At 42.6% G+C, this 12141-nt stretch overlaps 1 protein-coding gene across 5 annotated transcripts in view; it reads right to left on the reverse strand.

Moving 5' to 3' along the window:
* ASB3 (ankyrin repeat and SOCS box containing 3) overlaps positions 1-12141 on the reverse strand; it is a 51324-nt gene that overhangs the window by 11757 nt on the left and 27426 nt on the right. For all 5 annotated transcript variants that reach the window (XM_083605259.1, XM_083605260.1, XM_083605263.1 and 2 more), the window contains 2 exons: positions 2638-2750; positions 1798-1933 (listed from right to left, as the gene is read on the reverse strand). In XM_083605259.1, the coding sequence (XP_083461385.1) occupies positions 1798-1933; positions 2638-2750 (249 nt within the window). The remainder of the gene's footprint in view (positions 1-1797; positions 1934-2637; positions 2751-12141) is intronic.

A 12141-nucleotide genomic window follows, 5' to 3' on the forward strand; every position in this document is an offset into this window, starting at 1 on the left:
ATGTCTTCTGAATGTCAGGTAGTTATTTATCGCTTTGACATCCGATGGGAGGGCGTTCCACAGGGCAGGCGCCACTACCGAGAAGGCCCTCTGCCTGGTTCCCTGTAGCTTTGCTTCTCGCAATGAGGGAACCGCCAGAAGGCCCTCGGCGCTGGACCATCAGCATATAAGCTACGGGACAAGGATAACTGTGACTTTAAGGATGAATGGGATCCCTTTACAAAGTATCTGAAGACGCAACAAAGCGAACTGGACTCCTTGGCAGGTTTTGAATAAACATTCACAAACTTTGTATTGATAACAATCAGCTAAATAGTTTGAGGATCTATACAACTTTGTAACATGCAGAAAACAGCATTCTTAGAGAAACCAAAGACTGGAACTGAGGGAAGTCGGGGTGGATGGGGTGGGGGTGGGTGGGTTTTGTGTGGGAGAGGGGAGGGAGGAAAAATGGGGGGGGACAAGGATGATACGTTTTTGGATAATATGTCTTGTTATAATTTTGAATAAAAAAACTATAAAAAAGGAATGCTCAAAAGCAGACTATGACATTAACAAATATCCCTTCTATATCTGATCATCAGAGATACACTGCCTACAAATGTGGAGGTTTCATTGCAACTTCCCCGGCCCTTCAGTCACCACCAGGGGCCCTTCTCTGTGTACCTCCTTTGAGAGAGGTGCAAAAGATGGCAATGCATTAATGAGTTCCCCCCCCCCCAGTAGTGGTTCTCCATTTGTGGAATGCTCTCCCAAGGGAAAAACGCCTGGCATCAACATGGTCAGTTTTCAGACACCAGCTTTAAGACTACCCTTCTTGCCCAAGCTTCTTAACGTTGGATTGCACCTTGAAATGACTCTGGCCTTTACTATGGTACTCATTTTCTCGTGGGGAGGGGTCGGATCTGTTCTTTCTATAGTATTATTGGTCATATGGGTTTTTTTAGGAATTTGGTCTTATATTTCTTGTTCTTTAAGATTGTAGTCAGTATCGTGTTATGCATGTCAGTCCATCAGTGCCCAGATTTCTCCCTCTGCAATAGAACACTCTTCTATTCTCAACTCTTCTCTTCTCCTCTCATCACTTGCCCCCTAAACCTGTTCTGGGGGGGGGTTACCCCAAATCCTCCAGAGCAGATTTGGGGATGATGCAGACATGAACAGGTGAGGAGAGAAGGGATAGCTGGTTGCGCTGTAGCTAATCCTTGCATTAATCCTTCCATCGGTAGTGGCGCCCGCCCTGTGGAACGCCCTCCCACCAGATGTCAAAGAGAAAAATAACTACCAAACTTTTAGAAGACATCTAAAGGCAGCCCTGTTTGGGGAAGCTTTTAATGTTTAATAGATTATTGTATTTTGGTGTTTTTTTGGAAGCTGCCCAGAGTGGCTGGGGGGACCCGGCCAGATGGGTGGGGTATAAATAATAAATTATTATTGTTATTTATTATTATAGTGCAACGTTTTAGTTAAATGCCATCATTATTTTTTAAACTGTTTTGCATTTCATGGAGATGTAAATCTATTACTTTTCTTTCTATAATGCAACAAAATAACAACAACAAATCCCTCCATAAATTTATTTTAAATCTTTTAAAAGCTATCTAAGCTACAGGTCTCTGCTACGACCTGCAGCAGGTGCTCTAACCCTGAGCTACAACTCTTCTCCTTGAAACATTCAGTTTGTTAATAAGCCACTTCTATTAAACAATGGTAATACTGTTATTCACACACACACCCAGCTTACACCAAGGAAATCTGCTGAAAGACAGCAGCTTCACAGAAACAGAAAAGGGTTACCGTATGATATAAGTATCCTTAAACTTTCCAGCTTCCCATACTGCGCAGCAACAAATAAAGGGGTGATCCCAAAATCATCCACACATTCTTTTTCGGCTCCTTTGTCGAGGAGTAATTTCAATATCTCCGGGTAGTTCTGAAAGTGGGTAAAAAAGGAGTTCGTTGTTGTTAAAAACAGAGCGAGATCTCGACATGTATTTGCATTGAGTACCGTGCCGTTGTTCGTGGTTCCCAGCGCTTAGTAGTGTCTCCCTCCCTCGACCACTCTGTACGTTCCGAAAATAGGGATGTAGGAGAAATTTAGTTCAGTACATATTTAAAGCCGAATCTGTCAAAGTCATGGGATTCTGCAAGGCCCAGCCCAGAACGTCCGCTGCTCTAGCAGTTCAGAGAGCATTCTGTGCCAAAGAACTTGGGAGGTTGGCTTGGGCAGGGAACTGCAGACAATACAACTCTCCAAGCTTGTATTTTACCTTTTAAATACTGAAACTCCTCTGCCTGTTGTTTGAGGAGCCCCAGTGCATCAGGACAAAAGAATTATTTCAAGCATATTAATGTTCAACAACAGATTTATCACCCATGTTATGCCTGATCATTTCTTAAAAACACGTGTAATACTTTAAATATTTTAACATGCTCGCTGTGTTTAACGCTCGGCACAATTCCTGCCGTATTCAGAACGATCATTTGCATTTAAACTGACTTTTCTGCACCCGGCTGTCATAAATCACCAAAAGAAACAGCATGCAAAGACTACACAAAGCTGCCATTTTAAGAGAGAGAGGGAGAAAGAGTAAAACTTTATTTATATGGAAATGAAATTATGGATTTATAGATTACCTGAAAAGCAGCTTGGTGCACAGAATTCCATTCAGACCAACAGTGGGGACCATTAATATTTGCTCCTTGTTGAAGAAGAAGCTTTATCACGTCAACGTGTCCATTTTGAACAGCTATAAACAGAGGGTTAAAAACCATTATTCTTATCAGCTACACCACATACGTTCATCTTAATCAACACCATCATCAGAATGCTGTTTTCCATCCGCTACTGAAGTCAGAATTAATTCTCTTAAGTAGTCGTGCAGCACTGCACAACCCTCAACTTCCCTGCATAAAAAGGAAATGTAAAAAAAAAAAAATCATTTCCAAGAGATGTCTGCTTTGGAGGCAAAAGATTTGCAGCTTCCTAGGCAGCCAGTGAACTGTACATTATCAGCTTTCATCGTATGGTGAAGACACACCTCTTTACCATGGCCTTTTGACATTTGAAATATGTACCGTATTTTTCCGTGTATAACACGCCCCCCTGTATAAGATGCCCCCTATTTTGGGGGACTCAAAATTAAGAAAATGGGGGGAGGTTGCCCCCGTGTATAAAACTAACCCCCCCCCTTTTTAACATTATTTTTAGTAAAAAAAAAACCTAGTCTTTTACATGGAAAAGTATGATATATTTAAGACTCACTCTGGCTTTGCATGTTATCTGTTTTTAATGTTGTGTTTTACACTGGCAATCCACCTGGGACCTTGTGGTGAAGGGTAGGTAATAAATACAGAAACAACAAGAATAACAATGACAGAAGAACAACAACAACATGGAAGTGTTGAGCTCAACATATTTCCTTCACCATCCTCCTCTTGGACACAAGGATGAGATCAGAACCTTTTGCTACCACTTTTAAAACAATCTGTTCCACTTTACCTCCAAACTCGTGGTTTGTTTGAGCAGGCCAGGGTCTGAAACCACAGCTTGATCCTGGTTTTCTTCCAACAAACCACAGTTCCTCACGTTCAGGTGTAATGGGAAATAGTGCTTAATTTTAAGGTGGAAACAAAAGCTTTTGGTTCCTTCCTTGTGGCTATGCATTGCCGGATTTACATATAAGCTAAACAAGCTATAGCTTAGGGCCCCACTCTCTTGGGGCCCCCCAAAAAAATGTAAAGGAAAAAAACTGGACGTACATTTCCAAAATATAAGATAAAAAACAAATAAAATAAAACCTACATACAGCAACAGTGTTTTGTGTTGTGTAGGCTCTTATGATGTAAGTAATGGGCCCCGCCTTGTAGCCAGTTCCATAAAATATCACTGGTTTGCTCATTTCTATATATAGGGTGCCTGCATTCTGCATGTGCAACTGGCTTTAGATTCCTATTAGGTCCATAAATTAGCGTATAGCATATATTCAACACACAAAAAATGACAATTTGTTGCTGACAAAGGACAGCTGGACATATAAAGGGCCCCATTACCTTCAGTAGCTTAGGGCCTCATCAAACCTAAATCTGGCCCTGTGGCTATGTAAGGAAGAGGGAAGGGAAATGGGCAAGCCAGAGGCTCGGGCAGTAAGAAGAAACCATGGTTTCCTGTTACAGCCCAACTGGTCCATCATCCTCTGCTTCTGTGGCCCATGGAGGAGATGAAGGTGGTGGAACCTGAGAGCTGACAGGTGTTTTGGGTACCTCCGGTCCTTGGTCAGGAGTGCCCAGATGTGATGGTTCCTCAGGCTCATGGACAGCCTTGACTGGAGGGTCCTGTTCCCCTTGCTGCTCATCTGAGGAGACCTCGGGTTCAAGGTCTGGGCAGGGCTAACCCCTGGTGCATAACTATCATTTCTTAATTTTGACGAAATTAAAAGACACCAGCTGCTTGGGAGAAAACCAATGACAAACCTAGACAGCATCTTAAAAACCAGAGACATCACCTTGCCAACAAAGGTCCGTATAGTTAAAGCTATGGTTTTCCCAGTGGTGATGTATGGAAGTGAGAGCTGGACCATAAAGAAGGCTGATCACTGAAGAATTGATGCTTTTGAATTATGGTGCTGGAGGAGACTCTTGAGAGTCCCATGGACTGCAAGACCAAACCTATCCATTCTGAAGGAAATCAGCCCTGAGTGCTCACTGGAAGGACAGATCCTGAAGCTGAGGCTCCAGTACTTTGGCCACCTCATGAGAAGAGAAGACTCCCTGGATAAGACCCTGATGTTGGGAAAGATGGAGGGCACAAGGAGAAGGGGACGACAGAGGACGAGATGGTTGGACAGTGTTCTCGAAGCTACCAGCATGAGTCTGACCAAACTGCGGGAGGCAGTGAAACACAGGAGTGCCTGGCGTGCTCTGGTCCATGGGGTCACGAAGAGTCGGACACGACTAAATGACTAAACAACAATTTTGACCACTGCTGGATTTTAACAACCACAAAGCTGAAGAAGGGGCACGTCATCAGCTTATCTCTCTCAGCAGATTCCCCATCTCCATGAGAAGAAATGTGATCGCTTTTCCTTCGCTCCCAGGTGACTTTGGAAACATCAGTCATGTCCAATCATTTTCCGCAGCTTCATCGGCAGCTTAAGCCTACCTTTTACAGATGGCAGACACAATGACAGTCTTTCCTGTAACATTTTTTTTTTATATAGAATATGTAAACCTGGCTCAGGGAGCGAGGATTTCTTTAACATTTTACTTCAGTAGTCCTTCGCTCCCGAGAGAAATCAAAAAGTCGGTCTGAAAAGGCCACAGGTAAGTAATAAAAATAAAAATCAATGTGTGTCTGGCAGCGCTGTAAACTAAAACTTCAAGGTGGGGGGGGTAGGAAAGCTGTGATAAATAAAATGAAAGAAATTGTGGGTTATGCCCTCCCAACTGCAGCATTAACTGTGCTATTAGGTTTTGTGAAATACTGTGTTAAATCGGAATTCTAGGAATAGGACAAAAACTTATTGATAGCAGCAAGGATGATGGGAGGGCAGGGGGAGAGATGTAATTCTAAGAGTGGTCAAACAATAAATAACATTAACAGAGCAGAGCATTAGAAGTACAGCATAAATCATATAATACAATTAACAAGTCAAAATCAAATATCTTTAATACGGTCAGTGACCAGGAAGCAATTTATAAAAATATGACATTAAAAGTAGCATTGTGCTACAAATAACAGTAGAAATATGGCCAATTCACAGAATTGGTGCTTATATTTATGACCAGGTTTCGACTTTTAAAATTTTAAAAATTCAATTCAGGTGTCGCTACTGTTTATTATCGTTCCTTCAATGTTTACAATTTGAACTCCGTTGTTGACATCATTGCTCGTCTTATTCTTGTTGCAATGTAACAGTACTTTGCCACGGGCCTGTTAATTTCGGGCTCTTTGTCAGCTAAGAGGTGTCTGATATAGGTGTCGTCTGTACTACGAGGTATTTTCCTCAGAATCGGTTCGATCAGCTCTTTTCTTGAGTCTCGATACAATGGGCAGTATAAGATGACATGCCCAATGGTTTCGATTTCATTGCTGTTACAGGGACATAATCTTTGTTCGATCGGTATTTTATTGTATCTTCCCTCTAGAAGAGCTGAAGGGAGAGCGTTAAAGCGGGCCCTGGAAAACGCCCATCGGTGTTTAGCGTTGTCTAGTACTTTGAGATAGTTTGCTAGATGGGGCCTTTGGGGGTTGTATAGAAGTTTATAAGTTATCGGAAGTTGATTAAAGTCATTTTGGGCTTCAATGTCCCTGAGTCTTTCTTTGATTATGTTCTTGGCCCTTCCCCTTTCTAAACTTAATAAATACTCTGGGGAGAGACCATATGTGGCCAGTTTTCTGAGAGTGCCCTTCAACCAACTAGATTGGAATTTGTCAAGAAGCATCAGGGAAAGTAGTCCAACCGGCGAGTTGTTAAGTCTTAGCCAAGTGCATACGGTTCTTATCCATACTTTGGCTTTAATACTGTATAAGCCCGCTTCCAGTCGTAGGGCGGTGTTTGGGACGCATTTAGGTGTTTGCAGGAGTGATCTAAGTAAACCTGATTGTATCTTTTCATATGGGTCTAGATTAGAGAGGGAGACGAGTGGTGCGCCGTATAGTATTTGTGCTGTTGGTTTTGCAACGAATAGTTTAATTGTAGCAGGAATGAAATTTCCTCCCGGTGTACGATGGAATCTTAGGATTGCTGTTGTACTTTTTTGTGCTGTAGAGGAGCTGTAATTTATGTGGGCAGTCTTCTTCCTTGATGCTTGGAATATAACTCCTAGATATTTAAAGCATGTCACTTGTTCAATCTCCTGATTGTCTAAATTCCATCTGTATATTTTCCTTTTGTTAGAGAAAACCATGATTTTACAATTAACAAGTCATCAGCCAAACAATTACAATCTGTAAACCACTATTAACAAACCAGCAACTTAAAAAACAAGCTAAATATCACAATTACAGTGTTAAGCCATACTATAGGGTTAACAAATCAAAAAAGCATCTATAAAACAAAAGAGCAACTAAAATGTAAGTTTAACACTGCTCAGTTTATGCACGTACATTTCTCTCCCCCTGCATGACTCATAATTTTTCACTCTGTTCCCTTCATCAAAATACACACGCCCATCCATCGTCCATCGTACGGGATGACCCTGATCTCACAGAAATACCTACAACAGAGCCATAATTTAAAATCATTAGTTATTAAGTTAACTCTGCCCTTCCAACAAGTGTTTAATGCAGTCAACAACAACAGCAATTTTTTTAGCAAAATTCAGTGTTATTTGTGAATAAAGCAATTAAGTATATCTGAAAAATAAGTCATGTCAGACTAACCTGATCTCATTTTTTGACAGAATTACAAGCCTGGTAGATGTAGCCTACCTTGATTTCAGCAAGGCATTTGACAAGGTGCCCCATGATATTCTTGTAAAGAAGCTGGTAAAATGCGGTCTTGACTATGCTACCACTCAGTGGATTTGTAACTGGCTGACTGACCGAACCCAAAGGGTGCTCATCAATGGTTCCTCTTCATCCTGGAGAAGAGTGACTAGTGGGGTGCCACAGGGTTCTGTCTTGGGCCCGGTCTTATTCAACATCTTTATCAACGACTTGGATGATGGACTCAAGGGCATCCTGATCAAATTTGCAGATGACACCAAACTGGGAGGGGTGGCTAACACCCCAGAGGACAGGATCACACTTCAAAACGACCTTGACAGATTAGAGAACTGGGCCAAAACAAACAAGATGAATTTTAACAGGGAGAAATGTAAAGTATTGCACTTGGGCAAAAAAAATGAGAGGCACAAATACAAGATGGGTGACACCTGGCTTGAGAGCAGTACATGTGAAAAGGATCTAGGAGTCTTGGTTGACCACAAACTTGACATGAGCCAACAGTGTGACGCGGCAGCTAAAAAAGCCAATGCAATTCTGGGCTGCATCAATAGGAGTATAGCATCTAGATCAAGGGAAGTAATAGTGCCACTGTATTCTGCTCTGGTCAGACCTCACCTGGAGTACTGTGTCCAGTTCTGGGCACCACAGTTCAAGAAGGACACTGACAAACTGGAACGTGTCCAGAGGAGGGCAACCAAAATGGTCAAAGGCCTGGAAACGATGCCTTATGAGGATCGGCTAAGGGAGCTGGGCATGTTTAGCCTGGAGAAGAGGAGGTTAAGGGGTGATATGATAGCCATGTTCAAATATATAAAAGGATGTCACATAGAGGAGGGAGAAAGGTTGTTTCTGCTGCTCCAGAGAAGCGGACACGGAGCAATGGATCCAAACTACAAGAAAGAAGATTCCACCTAAACATTAGGAAGAACTTCCTGACAGTAAGAGCTGATCGACAGTGGAATTTGCTGCCAAGGAGTGTGGTGGAGTCTCCTTCTTTGGAGGTCTTTAAACAGAGGCTTGACAACCATATGTCAGGAGTGCTCTGATGGTGTTTCCTGCTTGGCAGGGGGTTGGACTCGATGGCGCTTGTGGTCTCTTCCAACTCTATGATTCTATGATTTTATGATTCTATGATTCAATTTCCTTTAATTGGATGTGGAAATATAGGTAAAGGTAAAGGTACCCCTGCCCGTACGGGCCAGTCTTGCCAGACTCTAGGGTTGTGCGCTCATCTCACTCTATAGGCCGGGAGCCAGCGCTGTCTGCAGACACTTCCGGGTCACGTGGCCAGCGTGACAAGCTGCATCTGGCGAGCCAGCACAGCACGCGGAACGCCGTTTACCTTCCCGCTGGTAAGCGGTCCCTATTTATCTACTTGCACCCGAGGGTGCTTTCGAACTGCTAGGTTGGCAGGCGCTGGGACCGCTGACGGGAGCGCACCCCGCCGCGGGGATTCGAACCGCCGACCATGCGATCGGCAAGTCCTAGGCGCTGAGGTTTTACCCACAGCGGACGACAGAAAGATGGAGCATTAATCTACGTAGCTCAGTATTTTCTATTGCGACTGGCAGTGGCTCTTTCTCAGTCATACCTGAAGACACCTGGGACTGAACCTTCTCTATAATAATAATAATAATAATGATAATAACAGAATGCAAAGCATGTGCGCCGTCACTGAGTTACAGCCCTCCAGTCGCAAAGCTAGTTTGCTACTGGAAATAACGGCAATCTTTCGTTACTTTTTTTTAAAGAACAGATGGCCTTAAGACCAAAAAGTACTGGGAGAAGACAGAAGAGAAGAGGGGAACAAAATGTCTATTCTAGTTTTTCTTCCATGAAAATTAACTGAACAGGGTTGCCAACCCAGCACCCGTGGGTGCCATGTTGCCCATGATAACTTCCAGGAGCCTTTAAAAGTTTAAAAGGCACAAGGAGATAGGATAATAGTATATTAAGGATGGAATAACAAATAAAGTGAATAACGTAACAATAACAAAAATAGGAGGTAAAGAAGATCACACACGAGTGGAGGGAAGTACTGGGCTGTGGGGGAGGAAGGTGAAGGGATTAATTGAAATTGTTAAAGATTGGTATAGGATTTAAGAGATTTAAATGTTCATAAAGATTCTATAAGGAAAGCAGAAAGCAGCAAGAAATATCAAGTAAAGGACTTCCGGGTTAGCGCGAACGGCTAATGGCGGATTCCCTCCGAGCTCCGGAGGGAATCGGCTCTTCAGGAGCGGGGTCTTGCCGCTGCGGCGACACGGGGACCCTTAGAAATCACAGGCGGGGAAGCCTGTGAACTTGGTGACTCGGCGGGCACCATTTGCGTCCCCCCCGACCCGTGAAGAAGCCTTTTTAAAGGCTTTGGAACGGGGGACGGGGTGAGCGGCGCGGTGCTGAGAGTCGACTGCTTCTCCTGGGAAGTGAAGCCGCGAGCCATGGCCGGAGGGCGCTGACTTCTTCCTGTGAACAATCGGACCCTAAAAGTAACAACCCGTGAGTAGTACGGAAATTGGACTTTTTAAGGAAATTTCTTTGGAATTTGGCACGATCGGGGAAGGTGCAAACAGGAAGTCCGCCTCCCCGCCTTGTAAAAGATCTAAAGCAAGGACTAGTTAACTAAAGCCGAGAGAACTGTCTTTTTGATAAAAGATATCAATTTCACGATTTGGCGATATAAGTATAAGAAATTGTGCTGGAGGATAAGAGTTAATTTTGAGAGTTGAAGTTCCACCCCCCCCCCGGACCCGGGAGTGATCCGCGAGAGAGCCTGCTGAGGAGACATAGAGAAGTTTGACAGCTGTCAAATTTAGCTGTCAAAAAGGAAAAAGAGAACTTTGTTTCTGCTGTCTCTGCTGGATACAGTTGCTGCAACTTGGTTATATTCTGTTGAAAATAAGTAAGAACTGATACAAATTAACCTGACTTTTGGATTTTAACTGGAAAGAATACTAAGTTACTAAATCCCTCTAGAGGAGGATTTGGGACACTACAAGAATGGCTGGAAAAGGGGAAATTCAGGCTGGGCTGGACAGAATATTTGTTCTCCTGGGAAAGTTACAAGGCCAAATTGAGGTTTTGTCTACAAATGTAACAATCTTGAGTTTAAAAGTAAATAACACTACGGAACTTGATAAGGACTTGACTCAGGAAGCCCATGCAGCTGGACAAAAAGAGGACTTTGAGAATTCTGAAAGTGTGGAGAAAGAGATATATGTTGTTCCTGAGGAGAAGGAAGGAGGAGCTGTAACTTTGCAAATGACAAAGGAGAGCCAGAGGCCTGACATCATGCTCAAAAAGGGAAACAAGAAATCAAACCAAAGGCCTGACAGGATGATTACAAAGGAAAATAAGTACTGGATGATGAAATTCTGGTTTAAATTGGTGAAGGAAGAATGGAGAGATTCCTTTGTGTGGAGACCGGAAGATCTATGGATTACAAATTTGATTAAAGTGGAAGCTGGAGTCTTGGTGACAATTGGACTTTTGGACCTTGCTTTTAAGTATGGAGGTCTGGCTGGAAGAAATTTGGACTTTATTGAGACAGAGCTCCTCCGAAATTTGGAGTTTAATATTTAGATTTAGATAAATTTATTGTCATTGTCCGTATATACACAGTATACACAACAACGAAAATCAAACAACCCCCCAAAGACCGGGTTCACATACACATTTACACGTATCTCCAACACTCTCATCCTATTCAGACATAATCTATAAAACATAACATAATCCAGAATATAACATAACCTATTTAAAGGCATAACATAACCTAAAACCTATCTCATTCCTTCCTACTCCCTGCTTGCTATTTCTTGCAACTGGCCCTGAGATCATTATTTAGTGCAATCAGAGCTCTTGGATAGAAACTATTCAGAAGGCGTGTGGTTCGTGTTTTCATTGTCCTATATCTTCTGCCCGAAGGCAACAGTTCAAAGAAGTTGTGAGCAGGATGGGTGGGATCTCTCAGGATATTGTGTGACTTCTTCAAAGTGCGAGACGTGAAGATCTCATCCAGGGTTGGTAGTTGGAGCCCAATAACATTCTGGGCAATTTTAATTATTCTCTGTAAAGCTTTTTTATCCGTTTCGGAGCTGCTCCCATACCACGATAATACACTATAGGTTAAGACACTCTCGATGGTACTGTGATAATAGGACAGAAGTAGGTGCTGAGATAGATTCAGTCCCCTGAGCATTCTCAGGAAATACAACCTCCCCTGCACCTTCCTCACAACCATATTAATATTTGCAGTCCATGAGAGGTCCTCAGAGATATAAATGCCCAGGTATTTAAAACTACCAACCCTCTCCACCTCTCCAATATTAAGGACTATCAAAAAAAACCGGCAGAGAGGAACTGAGAGAGAATTAAGAGCCTCGGATGTGAGATCTCCAGGCTGATAGAAGATTAAGACTGGACATTTGTTGGGGATCGAAACCGGGAAAGGGGGTGGTGGGGTTTGAGAATCCAAAGGGTGTATAATTATGATTTGTCTTTTTTTTTTTTGTCTGGTTATAAATATGAAAATTGGGAAATTCGTGGAATGGAATTAGGGTCGACTTTAGGAAAAAGATTTGTGTATTGAGGTAAAAATATTGATGTTTATAAGTTAAAATAAGTTAAAAAAAATGAATTAAATATAAAAAGGTTAAAAATTGGGGATAAGAACTTGTTGAACAAACAAT

Source organism: Podarcis filfolensis, assembly GCF_964270895.1.
Source record: "Podarcis filfolensis genome assembly, chromosome: 3".
NCBI classification, from domain to species: domain Eukaryota; kingdom Metazoa; phylum Chordata; class Lepidosauria; order Squamata; family Lacertidae; genus Podarcis; species Podarcis filfolensis.